This window comes from Rhinolophus sinicus, linkage group LG06, assembly GCF_036562045.2.
Source record: "Rhinolophus sinicus isolate RSC01 linkage group LG06, ASM3656204v1, whole genome shotgun sequence".
In the NCBI taxonomy this organism is placed as follows: domain Eukaryota; kingdom Metazoa; phylum Chordata; class Mammalia; order Chiroptera; family Rhinolophidae; genus Rhinolophus; species Rhinolophus sinicus.
In genome coordinates, this window is record NC_133756.1 from 48,050,305 (window position 1) to 48,066,830 (window position 16,526).

The 16,526-nt window shown below is 39.9% G+C and overlaps 1 protein-coding gene across 1 annotated transcript in view; it reads right to left on the reverse strand.

The window, feature by feature from the left end:
- Window positions 1-5,045: 5,045 nt before the first annotated feature.
- LPAR3 (lysophosphatidic acid receptor 3) overlaps window positions 5,046-16,526 on the reverse strand; it is a 70,621-nt gene continuing 59,140 nt past the window's right edge. Inside the window, exon 3 of the mRNA XM_019710190.2 lies at window positions 5,046-6,869. Within this exon, the coding sequence (XP_019565749.1) occupies window positions 6,535-6,869 (335 nt within the window). The 3' untranslated portion in view covers window positions 5,046-6,534. The remainder of the gene's footprint in view (window positions 6,870-16,526) is intronic.

A 16,526-nucleotide genomic window follows, 5' to 3' on the forward strand; every position in this document is an offset into this window, starting at 1 on the left:
ATTAGAAGTTCCTAGTGTGAGAAATCATGTTGTTTGACCACCTTTGTGTGCAAAGCCTTTTCCTATTTTACAATTATTTCTTTATCATCTATTCTTAGAAGTTGAACTGTTCAAAGAGCATAAATATTCTTAATCTCGAAAATGGCTAACGTATTATTAGTGAACATTGGCTCTTTGAAGTCTGATGTTATGTACAGTTATTAGGAAACTTTCTGAATAGAGAATACAAAAGGTTGATCCATTGCATCTTTCAAGACCACGAAACACTCAATTCTTGCTTTTAAATAACTTCACACATCTGAATTTGACACCTACCTTGTCTCACTCATTATTGTTTCAAGATCCTCTTCTACTCGCCGTCTGGATCTAAAGGAAAGATTAAGTAGAGCTTTATTTACCATGGTTGTATATCAACTGTGAGCACAAATATTTTATTTATCATGTCCTAATCTTAAACTTAATATCACAGGTTTGAATAATGAATAGCCTATAATAAGCAACCTACACACTTATGTTTTTACGTCTTATTCCCATTCAGCCTTCAGAAGATCTGTGTATCATGTGGCATCTGTAAATTATATGACCCAACACTTTATTTTGTAGAGAATTTTCAAAAAAAAAGACACACACACGCACACGACTAATAGGACCTGTATCATCTAAGGAAGGGAAAAGTCTCAGAAGTCAAGAAGACCCCTCACCTTCCTTTCTCCATATGCTGGACTATCTGTTGGCAGGCAGCTATATTTCTATGCTCTCTCCTGAATCTAAAAATTTGGAAGCCTGGGCACCATATTTTCTAGAATACAAAGCCAACCAATATCCCTGTTTAGATTTTGCCAATGGCAGTCAATTACGAGAGAGAGAGAGATGAACAAGGCAGAAGGGAAGTGGAAGCCATACATACTCTTCCCATCGCAGCAGATTGGAGATTTATTGTACAGTGGCCTATGGGTGACCCTCCACAACTCACCTGCTTCGGGCAGCAGTTTCCAGAAATTCTTGACCTGTGTGGCAATAATTCCCTGAAAGTTAGCTGCAAATATGAGAGCTCTGAGCTTCCTTTACTGTGGTGCTTCTAGCCTTTCCAACTGTTTTATAAGCACCTAATTGCTGATTTTAAATACCTTCCTGCTTCAAGTGCTTCATTTCTGTGTTTCTAACTGAAGACAGACTGATATGTCCCATCTCCTAATTTATATAAACCTATGGTCAGGCATTCACCTGAGGAAAACACAATTCTAATTTAGATTATCAGTAGCAGATCCCCGACCCATAAATTGTAAGCGGATTCTAACCCAAAAGGTAACACATTTATGTGACTTCTTTTCTTCCCCCGGGGTCTTGGAAATTCTACACAATACAGAGACCACATCTAAAAAACGCACCACCAATATCACCAATGTTCCAAGGTGCTACCTTGAGGATGGCTATTTCCACATGTTTATTGTTAGTATTTTCAGCTCCTTTTCACTTTATTTCCTGTCAATTATTTGTATATATGTTTGATTTATGATTTTGCTAATCTTTTAAGGGCAGGGACTTTTTGTTTGTTCCCTAGCACCTAGGAAATGTTCAAACATGTTGATTAAATTAAATGTAAAAATAAATGTGTGGTTTTCTATTTGCCTTGATGGTGTAAACAGCAGCTTACACATTTTGAATTTAAGTTCATTTTAGCAAGCACAAGCAGATCATCATGCCTCTTAGGTTCTCCATTTTGATTAGCAGTTTCATTTTATTCCAGAAATCTTTCCCCCCATTGCACCCACCCCGTGGTGATGATGGGTTTACGATTATACATTTCACAACTGCCTTAATCTCATAGATTTTGGATGGTCTTCTTAGGTGACTGTCATGCAGGGTGTCATGTGGGGTCTCTGGTCCCACTTCCCACATAAGAACGCAGGCCATGGTGAGGCCAGAAAGGAACACCAATGGAGCCATAGATAGGGGAGTCATACCACTATAGTCTCGCTGGCGGCTGGGTTAGAGACACAGGAAGCAGGAGCCACAGGATCTGCAACCCGCCGTTCGCTTCTCTGCCAACCAACCTCACTTGCTAACTGCAATCCGCCTCTCTGCAATCCACAATCCACACTCCGCACTCCGCAATCCGCGCTTGCTGGCTTAGCCACGGCAGTTATATCAGTGGCTAATGGCTAACCGGTAACAGCTGATGGCCAACTAGTCACAGCTGATGGCCATCTACTACCCGAGCCAGCACCTTTCCACATGAGGCCAAGAGCTGGAAACTGCTCTCCGGGACTCTGTCCCCACAGTGATTCTTACGCACTAAGGCTTGAGAACCACTGCAGTCAATGAAAACTGAGCTCCTTCTCTTTGGAACCCCTATGCAAGAAGTGAAGTTCAAAGAATTTAAAGACTTAGGGTTCTTTTTAGGATCCACATCTGGGCGGTGGTGTATAGAATCACAGAATTTTGGAGCTGGAATTGTCCTTACAGATCATTTAATGTGAGACCCTCATTAATAAAGTCAGCAATCATATCTAGAGTTTCATAGGCAGTTTAGGGCAGAACAAGAACCAGAACCTAAGTTTTCTGACTTTTAGTCTTGTGCTGTCTTTAAGATGGTTGTCATATGCATTTGCTTGAGTGGTGAACTGAGCGACTCCACGTGGGCCAGTCACAATGAGAGGACATGCATATGTATTAGTACAGTTTTATGAAATGTAGCAGTCAAGTTTTAACAAAATTAGTGTATTCAATGATTTCCCAATAGATGTAAATAAACTGTCTTGAGGAAGGGATATTGTTTTCTAATATGCACAAGGGTGTAACATGGGCTTATGACAGGCAGCCCCCCTTTTCTTCAATATAACTTTATGATTCATATAGAATGTGCAGGCACTAATCTCAATAACAAATACAATACAGATGCCGATTATGGAAATTTAAGTTACACAAACTTGAAGTTGCTGACATAGAATAAATTTATAAAGTTTTGCTGCGTAAAATTGCAACTCTCTAAAAAGCTGGCAAGAACTGCAAATTCCAAAACTGGCTGACCCAGTGAATTGCAAACTGGTTCACGGACCAGCACACAGAGGTGAGGTGCCGCATTATATAGTGTGATGTGACCTACACACGTACTGATACGCACGGAACCTCCACATTGACTTTAGTGACCGATGTGCTATTGTTTGCGCTGTAAGCCCTCAGCTCTGAAGTTATGATAAAGCACTCGGCACCCCTAACCACTACCATTAACAGTTTACCATCTGCTAATTTAGGAGAGAAAACACTCTAGAAAGCACAGGAGAGGATGCTGCAAAGATAAAATATAACCTTAGCCACCCTCCAAAAATTAACCCACAACAACAGAATCTCCCATCCTAACATGATTCCTCTGTGAAAACTAGTCTTAAATTATAAGTATTTTAAATTATGTCATGTGTTCAGGAGAGCAACCCTCACACAAAATGCATTTTCCCTTTAAAAATGCTTCATGTCTTTAAGTGATTCTAACACCAACTTGTATGCCTGAAAGACAATGTAAAAGTGGAAGGAGCCCTAAGGGTTTACAATTTAATATCGTATTTAGTGGTCCACAAAGGGGATATAATTCTCTGGTAAGCATCCCAGAAGTCAGATCTGGTTTTGCGTGTTTTTAGTTCTTTTTAGCACACAGTGAGAGGTGTCATTGTGTAGAATAACGCTTTGGTTATTTTTACTCCAGGCACTAACAGGGCTTAGGTTTGTTGCTAAGTCACCTTCATGGGCGTCTACAATAGGGCTTACTTTTATCATGTTTACTCAATCAGTTAAAAAAGAGGGCCAAGCATGCTTATTGCCCCCTCCCTGAATGATTAGAGGATTAACGAGCTAATAAGCACAAAATCCTTTTACCCTCCTGAGGAAATTAGCCTACAAACATGGGGCAGGACATGCCCTGTATGTGGTGGGGGCCATCAACAGAGCTGTACCTCCTAGCCCCCCACCCCCACCACTTGAGGTTGATGCAGCTGACTTTCTCCAATCCTGGATATCCATCCAACTATGGATTATGCCCACACTCCGGGTACCAATGAAGCAGGGACATTGAAATTTCTAAATTTTGATTTTTAGTATTTATAAAAAAGTATCCAAGTGTGGATTGTGAGGGAAATTAGAGTTCTGATGGAGGTTTACATTTATTCTATGGTTTAGTATTGTTCTAACTTGGAATGACACAAATTGGGGGCAGGTGGTGCCATAATCATTTCAGTGCTTGGGCCTCTAAAGATCATATTATGGCCCCAGGCCGACCACCCACTTTTAAAAGAATTTCACCAAGAAATTTCAACAATTTATTTCCAACAACATCTTTCTTTTCAAGCAGGCAGTTTTCATGAAGGACTAAATTCTCCCACCAACACAGACTTATCAGAACACCTTGGATGGTGCTAAAAATCGAAGAAAATCAAATCCTGTTTGGCCACGGAGAGGCCCATATTTTGAGTCAAGGACTGGTCTGAAAAGGACCAGATCAAATTTTTAGAACCAGCAGCTCAATGACTTATAGATAAGCTTGGGATCCTAGAATTCGAGGAGAAACCTTCTTCATTTTTTTTTCCAACTGAGAGAGGGGTTTGCCATGTTCTCGGTGAGACTTGTGGCTGCTGCCGCCCCTTGTCATTTCCAAATATACGTGACTTCTCTACTCCTGCACCAATGCTGAGATATGTGTGTGCATAAAAACAAAAGCTTTATATATTTCCACCACAAGCTTTCACGTGCTTGGATCCCCTCCAGACACCATTCTGAACATGACACTCTACTGCAGGGTACTAAAAACAGTCCTTTCCTCAAAATAAAACCTTCAAAGACCCCTTAGTAGCTATTCAGGGATGAGAATTCAATTTCAACTCCCCACCCTTTGGCCAGCTGCAGCTTCAAGATGCTTACATAAAAGAGAGAGTACGTACTTCGTGGCAAATGTGATTTTTCTTTTGCAATAAAAATGTGTGCTATACTTACTACAAACTATATTTTTACTTAGAAAATACACAAAGCAGTAATGCACTTCAACAGGAGAGAAGAGATTGTTTTCAAAATTTTATTTTATAGGTAGCTTTGATACAAGCTTCAAATAGACCCACTTACTACACAGAGTTTGTGAAATCTATACCTTCAAATCATAATACTCTCTATTTTAGGCCATTATATCTAAAAGCATGACTTTACAAATCCTCTTATTATAAGTAGTTCTTGCACATAAATGTTATATCACAATAGCAAAACAAAATGTAAACTTCTTTTGCAAACTACATAAATACTATAATATCTGCCTTGAAGTTATTCTTACTTTAAAATCAGAATATACTGTAAATGCTTTACATAGAAAACTTTGGTCAGTAGCCTATGTATATGAAACATTTTTTTCTTACTGACTTGCCTTTCAGGTTGCCTACTTAGGTCTTTGAAGGAGAAATATTTTAAATAGGACCCACATCAAAATTCAGTCCACAAGTAAGACAAGTACCAGAAGCATGTCAATAACTGTGGGCAAAATATGAGACGTGAAAATTATTCCACATACTAACTCTGACAAGCCACCAGTGGTATGGAGGTAACTGAAAATAAGGACTCGAGTCGAGGTCGTATTTGATCTTATATGGAAAGAATCCAGGCTGCTTGTCACTATACCTTTTGCTTTGCTGTATGTCTGTTTTCAAATGAATCACCTCTTTCTCTTTTTTAGAGTACAACAGGTCATTTCTACAGCTATAATCCTAGAATGGAAAGTCTAGGTGGCCAGTGAATTTACTTCACTATCACTATCCTTGATGTATTTAAATACAAATTTGAAATGTATAAAAATATACAGGTGCGTTTATACACACATGCATGCTTAGAGGACCACATTCGACTTTTTTCCTTTTTTTTTTTTTTTTTGCTTTAAGAGAAGATTTTTAACATTTACCTTTTTTGTTCTTACTTTAAATCTTTTTCCTCAGATGGTCTTTCAGTTACAAATCAAGTTTTATCTGGAGCCCTTACTGATTTGTTATTCTGATATTCCTACTGAACACCGAACTACTGGCCATGGTTTCTTTGAGGAAAAAAAATACCATTGCTGAAACATTTTACACAATTTTCATTGCATGCAGAAAGAACTACATAGGCTTTCCAAGCAGCTACACAAAGTGGTTCAAGTAACATTATTATTTATTTTGGCCTTAGCCCTTTACCAATATCTTTTAAAACACAGAGAGAATGGCTACAAGATGGCAGCAGAGCCCTGAATGCATGGCCAGGCCGGCGGTGCTCCAAGCGGTTCACAGGACAGCAAGCAGGAAGGAATCCACTGTGCTTTCTTCCCTCTTTCTGTGCATTTTCTCTAAATGCATTGTGTCCTCTCTTTACGGCCCATGCTTTTCAATTATGTAAAACAATTCTTTTTTATTTAATCTAGCAATGATTAATTTAGACCTCAAATAACACTGTGTGAGGGCTTTATTAGAGACAAGTAATCATTCTCTACAGCTGTTTTCCCAGTGGAGGCTGGGGTGGGCGCAGGGCATCCACGGCTTAGGAACTGCTCTTGTTGCCGACCGTGACCGTGCTTTGGCTGATACTATCTTCCATGTACTGGCTGCCCGTTTCGCTCCTGCTGAGGACCGTGGAGAGGATGCGGGAGGGGCGCCTGTTTGGGTTCTTCTCGGGAGAGAAGCAGCAGATCATCTTCTTCATGGTGCTGTACATGTCCTCATCCTTGTAGGAGTAGATGACAGGGTTCATGAGGGAGTTGAGCAGTGCCAGAAGCAGGAACCACCTTTTCACGTGCTGCAGGCTACACTGCGTGCAATTCAGGCCGTCGAGCAGCAGAACCACCAGGCCCGGGGTCCAGCACACGACGAAGGCCCCTGGAGGGAGAGAAAAGCAAGCAACAGGTGCTCAGACCTCAGGCTGCTCATTCAGGTTTCTTCTGACCCAGCACTCAGTCAGCGGCATCAAGAGACCTTTAGAATTTGTTTTGACAACTGCAAAGCACACTCCCACCTTTCACCTGAGCATTTTGAGACCTGGGCATGTTAGAGGCAAACAGCTAAGAACCCTTTGACTATTAGCCACATTCTATTTCATCTTCTTATCGGGTCTCGTAATTAGGGGCTTACATTTACCGCCTGCTTACTAAGCACTACACACACCTCATCTCGGTTAGTTCTCGGAACCACAGTAGGAGGCTGCTCGGGTCACTGTCCACATTTTGCAGATGAGGAAAATGAGGCCCAGAGGCATTTGTGGGGAGGCCTCACACACTTAACCACACACTCTCATCAGATTTTCTAAATGCTTTCTGAAAATGAGACACATTTCATCTATGGCATTCTCCATCTCTTTTAACTAAGTCACCTGCTCAAACATTTTAGTCTTTCTAAATCCATGTTGGTGCTTAGCAAGCACTAGGTTCTTTTTGACATATTTGGCACAGGCCATATGCTTAAGAATCTGCTCTGGACTGAGATTTTTTGGTCATAAATAAATCTCTTTCATAATGAGATAGAGATGTACTTTTTAGCCCATTTATTTAGCACAATTTTAGCACCAACTGCACATGAAAGGTAGTCTGAGTCTCTAGCCATCTGATCACACTTACCTTACCTCTAAACTTTGACATGTTCTGCCTAAAATATGAGGCATAGGTTCAAAATTCCCCCACTTCGTCCTCATAACCTCAAGATAACAGTGATTATACAATACTTACTATGAGCCAGGCACCGATGTAAACGCTTCCCTTTATTAACTCATGGGACCAAACAATGAGGGAAACTGAGGCACAGGAGAAGTTAAGTAACTTGCTCATGATCAAATAGCTTGTAAGGGACATCTAATTTTGAACGCAGGCCATCTTTCACTATAGGCTGTGCTTTGGGTTACAGTGTGACCTGCCTCCATACTGTGATGTGGTTTCTTTCTTCCAAAGTCATTCTCATTTCTAAACACCTTTGTTTATCCATTCAATAAATATTCCCTGTGAGCTTACAATGTGCCAGGAGCTGTACTAGACAGTGAATGAACAGCATGCACCCCTGGACCTAAACTGCTAATTCAGGAGACAGAATAAACATGTTACTCTGCAAACCACATCACCAGTGCCATGTTTCCCCAAAAATAAGACCTACCCTGAAAATAAGCCCCAGTTAAGATCGCATTTAGTATGTTATAACGATGCTCCAGAAGAAGATAACATGGCTGTATTTGAATAAAATGTTGATTGTTGCACATGAAAAATAAGACATCCCCTGAAAATATGCCCTAATGTGTCTTTTGGAGCAAAAATTAATATCAGACCTGGTCTTATTTTTGGGGAAATACGGTATAAGACCCAGTCTTATTTTCGGGGAAACATGGTAGTTACTCTTACTGGTGAGAATTAGTCCAGAACAGTAGTCCTCTTGCTGTTTTATCTTCTTTCTGTGAGGTATAGTAATAAGCAAGTCAAGTCAAGAATTATACAGAGGCAGTGTGACGCTATGAAATGCCATAAGCTTTGGGGTTAGACAGGTATGCCCAGCTCCTCACCTTATGAGCTACATGAAGGAGGCAAATCACTTCTCTGAGCCTTCTTTCCCTCATTTCTAAAATGAGGATAATGGGGACGGTGAGGGCTGGTTGTGAAAGGCACAGGTAATGGGAAGTGGTGTCCCACACTGAATTGGTTATGTTGAGATGCTTTGTCAAAGACATCTGCCAAAACTAGACGTCTAGGAGGTAGCAGGAGAATTTCATTTCCCATTTCATAATTACAGCTCACCCATGGCACCTGTTTTTCTCTACCCTGTATTATTTTTGGTCTGGCTGACATATGTGAATGAAGAAGTGAACTTGGAGACAAGAATTCCGAGATTTGCGTCTTAAGTCTTCACTTACTGCACAACTGTGGGAGACCCATGTCATTAACCTGGGCTTCAGCTTCCTAAGCTGTCAACTGGGGACTTAGGCTAGCTCTAGGGTTTTGAAATTGCGGGTCTGGACCCTTTAGTGGATGTACAATCAATGGGTTTAGACCCTAGTTCCCCCTACTCCCCACCCCCTGCCACCCATTTGATAAAATAATGGAATGGAAAGGCTCAGACTGCCCTACATAGACTAAGGGAAACACTATTTCATAAAACTTCTGTTTTATTTTTACATACCATATTTATGTGTGTATTGGTTATGAAATAAAACATTATTTTTCACTGTTGGGCTAAGTCAAAAAGTTTGAAAAACACATCTTTAAGGTCCCAGCCAGCTCTCAAGGTTTGTATTTCCCATGACAGTAACACTTTTGTTCTATCTGCTACTCCCAAGAGAGAGTTACTATGTTGTCAAGAGGGAAGAACTAAATGAACCAGACATCAAAAGCTGTAGCTACCAACTTTGATGTGAAGATTTTTTTCGGTGTGAAATTGCATAATTCCAAAGAAATTCTGATCAAGGTCTTTGTGTTAATGAGAAGGAGAGAAAAATATTGATTAACTTTATATATTGTTAAATACACCAAAATTTAACAGAGTATATAAATTCAAACCAATGGGAAGGGAAGAATGGAACTATAAAGAGAAAAAGATCTCAAATCAAAAGAAAGGAGGGAGGAGTGAAACATATAAAAGTGGGACAAATAAATAACAAAATAAGATGCTGGAAATGAGTCCAAATATCCTGATAACCAAACTCAGCATTAATTGTGGTATAGTTTTTAAAAAGCAGGTGAATCCAAGCAATTTTATGTCTAACATTGCATCCAAAAGTGTTAAAACCATGAAGAAAAGCAAGGTGATTAACACAAAATTTATGATATGGTAATTTTTGTAGGTGAGAGGGCCACTGGGATGGGGCATGTAGGAGGTTTTAAAGACACTGGTAATGTTCTATTACATTGGGTGGCAAGTACATAGGTATTTTTTTTAAAAGTGTTATTTAAATGTTATTCTTTAATCTGTACATATATCTTATATCATTTTTTTATGTATTTCACACATACACACATACCCTGTTTCCCCGAAAATAGCCGGACAATCAGCTCTAATGCATCTTTTGGAGCAAAAATTAATATAAGACCCAGTCTTATTTTACTATAGTATAAGACCGGTCTTATATAATATAATACAATATAATGTAATATAATATAATATAATACAATACCAGGTCTTATATTAATTCTTGCTCCAAAAGACGAATTAGAGCCGATTGTCCGGCTAGGTCTTATTTTTGGGGAAACACAGTATACACATAAAAAAAAAGAAGACAAGAGTAAGTTGACAATATGTTTTCCTAAAAATTATTTTTTCTAAATGGGATTTTTTTGTTTTTAAACCATGAAAACATTTTTTCCCTCAGGATGAAACTCCTCTGGTTTGGATTAGTAAGGGGACTGAAACACTCTAAATCTTCAAATTGATGTTCTGTTTGTCATATGTGGTGGTGATTCATATATTTTCCCTTTGTATCGAATTACATAATTCACTCAATCAACACCTGACAAACTTTTCATTGAGCAATGACTACATGCCAGGCACAGTTTTAAGCATTTTATATGAATTAACCATTTAATCTTCATGGAGACCCTTGGAAATAAGTACTAATACTACCCTCATTTTAAACCTAAGGAAACTGAAGCACAGAGAAGTTAGGTAATGTGCTAAAAGCCGCACAGCTGATAAGTGTAAGAGCTAGGATTTGAACCCAGAAACCTGGCATCAAAGCCTATGCTTCTGTCCATATGCTAGACTTCTCAGCAGAGGGCCACAAAGGATCTTATTACAAAGTAAGTGATAGAAGAGGTGGGAGGTGGGAGGATGGGCTTAAAATCCCAATCATAGTATGTCATATCTGACTGTGAAGCGGCATATGTCACAATTAAGTCATTCTTTGGTTTGCTAACAGAAAGATTTTTCTGGGGAAGGAAGGGAGGGAGGGAGGGAGGGAGGGAGGGAGGGAGGGAGGGAGGGAGGGAGGAAGGAAGGAAGGAAGGAAGGAAGGAAGGAAGGAAGGAAGGAAGGGAGGGAGGGAGGGAGGGAGGGAGGGAGGGAGGGAGGGAGGGAAGGAAGGAAGGAAGGAAGGAAGGAAGGAAGGAAGGAAGGAAGGGAGGGAGGGAGGGAGGGAGGGGAGGAAGAAAGGGAGAAAGAATTCCAACAAAAATATGTGCTGGTTATGGGAGTAAGAAGAGAAACACAAATTTGCTGACCTTTCCTTTCTACTGTTTCCAAGAATAACAAAAGGCAAGTCTCCTTTAACAGAACAGCCCAAACACAGTAACTGCTGAAGTAAAGAAAGGGTGCTTCAGCGGTGTTGTCTGAGATGATGATTACAGTTGGGCAGTAACCCTGGGAAACACCACACGCAGATCCACGACTCCTCCACCTGGCAACAAAGCTGCCCTCCAAACACACCTTGGAGTAGCTGCACAGTTTAGCTAACAGTTCATTCTTTTGGGGATTTTACTGTATGTCAGCAGCTACATATGAGGCCTCCCCAAAAAATTTAAAAGAAAAATATGTTAGGAATGGTATGGCCTTGGGAAACGGTAATCTTGGAGAATTCTTGGAGAATGTGTGCAATGTCAGAAACATACAAATGGGCAACTGGCCTATTTCTTAAAAGAACGGCAGATGATGGCTCCTGGGAAATATATATCAGTCAGTCCCCTACCAATTTCCAATAATTTTGGAAGAAAAAACTAATACTAGTGTTTTTTTAGTATTTAGACTCAACGCTTAGACCATGACAGCTGGGAACAAGCAGAGTTTTCAAAAAGAGCTCAGCCAACCCCGAATCACTTTTTTTTTTTAAATCAGAAATTAACAGATAGGAGTAGATCTGAGGTGTCTATCTGGGTACCAATGGAAGAAATCAGGTATGTTTCTCTTAGAGAAGAAAAGGCTAAGGAAAGACATGATGTGTTGTCCACTGTCTCCCAAACCTGAAAGGCCATCACCTAGAAAGAGGCACAGGCTTATCCTGGGCCACTGCAGAAGGCTACCTGAAACAAATGGAAAAGCACAAAGAGGCAGAATTTGGATGTAAGAGGTGTTTTTTTTTTAAGGAATGAAGCTTTTTAGAAGAGGAATTGATTGTTCAGCAGGTAGAGAACCTCCCTTGAGCAGGGTATTTCCTTTGCCTGGATCTTCTGGAGATGTGGACAGGACTTTTCCTAAATGAGAGGTAGTGTTAAGTGGCTTCTGAACTCTTTTCCAAGTAAAAAATGGCTAAGTTCTATAAAACTATGTTTCAACTCCCCATAAAATTCAAACACATTTGACTTGTTTGTTTCCCAGACTTGTTTAAAAAAATGCAGATTCCCTCGTCCCACATCAGACCCAATAGTCAGAATCTCTGGGGTGAGACATGGAAATGTGTAGGACTAGAAAGTTCCCTTGGTGATGATGCTATGCAGCCAGTTTTATAAACCATTTCTCTAAGCTGACCCTAAATGGTTTCATCAAGCTAACCCTATCGGCAAAACTGTAGACTCTGTACAGACTTAGCAAAGTGTCATGGAAAAGAGAGAGGAGGCAAAATTCTTTAAGATAAGAAAACAAGCATCACTAGAGATCAATACCTTCAGCTCCCATTTGGACAGATGTTTGAGCACATGATACGGATAAATAAATGCACACACACTAGCAGTGAAACTCATCTACAGACAAGGCGCCCACAGTCTTCCTCTGGCCTGTGTTGTTTCTCTGGTTCGCACTGCCTCGAATTCCTGATCTAAGATCTACTTTTCTTTCTAAGCTTAGCTCATGGTCCACCTACCCTCGGACCTCTCCCATATGCCCAACCTACAGCGACCAGTCCGTCCTCTCAACTCCTGTGGCACTTTCCTACACTATCCATGTGGCATGGGGCACATTACCTGCTTGATTTTACTCTAATATTTCCCAAGAGCCCTGGGCTAGGCAGTGTGCTCAGGGCTTTATATGCATCCATCATTTAAAACTCACAGGCCTATGAGGTTGCTACTCTTGTTATTCCAGTCTTACCTACGATGGATTTGAAGTTTAGAGTGGCTCAAGCGTTTGTCTTAGGCCCAGAAGCCAGTAAATAGAAGAGTCATAATTTAAACCCAGGCCTGACTCCCTCATGCAACCTCTTGAGCATTGTGCTATATTGGCTGTAGTGTTAAATACATATATCTCTCATATGCTAAGCTCCCTAAGCATGCAGGCTGTGCCTTATACCTGTCTGTATCCTTAGAACTAAGTATGGAGTGGAGATGAGTCAGTTGAACTTGATTGAAGTTTATGAAGCACCCACATGGGACCAGGTACTGTACTAGCTGCAGCACCAGCTAATGCAAACAGGGTACAGTCCTGCACTTCAGGCACTGACAGGTACGGAACCTGGCTGTGATGCTTCTGACTACTGGTAAGGAGGGTTTCAAGTGAAATGACACTCAGTGAAGCTGAGTGTTAAAGGTCAAGAATAACTGTGCAGAGGTAAGAAATAGCATGCATTTGGGGAATTCCAGATAGTTTGGGATGTTCTTAACCTGTATAGGTGATTGAGGAAGTAAGATGACGTCTCAGAGCTAGACCTGAGTCAGATCTGGAAGGATCCTGTGGGCATACTCAGGAGTGTGGATTTGTTGTTTAGGTTAGACCCCAAAGCCTTTTTCTACCAGGAGTTTATCAGGAGCATTAAGCCTGAATGCCCACAGGGTTCCACTGTAAGTAATGAATTAACCTCTCTCCCAAGTACCTAGAATGGTATGAGTCATATACCATCCATAGGAGGATTAAGAAAATATTTCCATGTTCCAGGTTCATAAAGGAATGCCACAGAGAAAGGCTAGACCAGAGGTTTTTCGGACTCAGTTGCAACTCATTAGCAGGTCATGGAATCAATTTTGCAAATTTGCAATGTTTGCAAAATTCCAACCAGCAATTTTCTAAAAAATAAAACAGAACAGGAAACATCAGAGTGCATCAGAAAACATCAGCTATCGTCAGGGTATGTTTCATGAAAATTGTTTTGGTTACATACAAAAATATGTGTGCGCAGTGGGCCACGATATAGAACGTACACTATTTCTTATGGCGGTCCCACATTTGTTTGTTTGTTTTTAAGTTTGAAATCCACTTCTACATATCAGTGGTTTTTTTCAAGTCATTCTCAAAGGAAGTAGAAGAACACTTCCCAAAGGAAATCTGTTGTTAATCTTCAAAATCAGATCTGCTCTGACTAAAGAAAGAAATGGGGTGAGGGGTGGGGGAATTGACTCAAGTCTTTTGTAGCAGAACTCACTCTTCTCATTGCACCACAACCACTGCCCCTCATCCCCACACACACACTGAGGCACCTCTGGAGAACCCCTGCGAATCCCACTCGGCAGAGTTTGAAAACTACTGCTATAGAATGATCATTCTTTGAAGATTTTTAATCAGGACATGGATGTCTGACATTTAGAGCAAGTTTTGTCTGAGGGCTCAGGATGGAGTGGAGGTAAGTGAAGCTTGAAGTTTGCTCCCACCTGCACTAGAATCACCTAGATGCCGGCTTAAAATTCTGATTTCTGGGCCCCACCCAGACCTACCAAATGAGAAATTGATGAAGGTCTGACCTGGGCATCTCCAGTTTTAACCAGCTCCCTGGGGAGAGCCACTGGTCCAAGCAGGGAGACTCATCTGAAGACGGGCTAAAAGTTAGGTGAAATTACAAGGATTGGAAAAAGTAGTGGTGGTGGAGCTGGAGAGACATAGAGGCGTTAGATAGTCAGTAAGGAGGGAAAATGGTAACACTTGATATGAGAACTGGACCCAGGAAATGAGGGAGAGGAAAGAATCTGGGGTGACTGGGTAGCATGTGGTTCTGATAATTAAGTGGGAGAGACAGACAAGGAACCCGTTTAGAAGGAGAGAGTGGTTCTGTTTTAGGCATTGGGCATTTAGAGGATCTGTGGCTCCTCCAGGCGGAGAGATGTGGGTTAGAGCTCTGAGAGCTCCAAATGCTAATATTGACTTGGGAGACATCGGCCATAGGTGGGCACTGAAGCCATATGTCCCTCCATTAATAAATATTTACCACGTGCCAGCTACTAAACATGAATGTCTTCATGATTACATTTGGATAATAGTTCTCATTTCCTTCTAGTGCCTAGTGACAGTTCAGTTATATTGATAAGAAGCAATTATTTTTTATTTTAATGATGTTGTATGTTCTTTCAGTATCTGTTTAAGAGACTCACTAATAGTCCAAATAGACTACCAATGAACTTTTCTCTAATTAAATAAACTAGTTTTAGTGCTATAGTCGAAAACCAATATCATGGGTTCAGTGTTAATTTTTAAAGTATAGTGAATCATATACTAGAATATTCAATTAAGTAGTGAAATGATATGACTGTAATTTAATGAAATAACTGTAATTTAAGATAGTCAGAAACATCAAATTAAGGAATGTCTAACACTTTGGAAGCTACAATTACAAATGAAAATATGGTGACAAGTGAAATAAAAGGTCTTTCAAAAGTCCCTAGTCAATATATAACTGACACCCTCCCTCCTTTATTTGGAAGTTTTGAAAATATCTCAAACAATACTCTGGTGAATACCTCAGCCCCACATTATAGGAAATAAGAAAGAATATCAGTCTATCTGGAAAAAGGGCCCCTCACTGGAATGTATGTAAGATAATTCAGCATTCTTGGGATTTTAGTGACAGGATGTGTAAAAGATTGAGACCTCAGGTTGCATGAAGCCTGTTCTTCAAGACTCATACTTTTCTATTCCAACAAGTTAGTCTTATTTTCATCTGTTCAAAAATTCACACATGCAATTAAAAAGAAATCTTGTCATGTGAGTGGCACACAAATGAGGCATCCATAACAAAAGCAATCACTCCCACAGAATAGTTTCACTTTGGCACACAGACTACTCATTTCATCAAAGAGGAAGATATATTTTAAATATGTTCACTCTGTTATTCTTTGTTTTTAGTCCAGGAAAAAGTGGCAGGGCACAAGCAATAATGCTAACCTAGTAAGCCACAGAGCTGTCTGATTTACTGAAATAGTAAATTGCAACTCTACATAAAAATCAGGTTGTGAAACTCATCTCAGGGAAGCTGTCTTCTATTTGAAAAGAATTTTAAAACTAAAATTTAAAAGTAAATGGCTATTCTTGGTTAGGAGCATTATAAAGAGTAAGTTACACATTAATAGAATATTCAAGTGAAAATGTTCTTACCACACTAAATAATTTAAAAATAACACTTCCAGATGTGGTTTGCATTCAAATTCATAGTCATTTACCCACAGTGTTTTAGAAGTGCAATAATTCAGAAAATAGATGGTCACATATGTGAAAGGAATGAAAATTTATACCTTTAGTAAACCTGACTTATTTTTACTGCAGAAAACAAGAAAACACTAAAACATTTCAAATAGATGGTGAGCACTTAAACATTCCACAAATGATTCATTTAACACTATTGTTACCACTGTTGGATCTTTTTACTCTGACAACTGGTTTTAGAAACACTTGCTTTAAATTTATGGCCAGCTCTGGAAAATTAAAAATCTTGGTGCCAAGGGG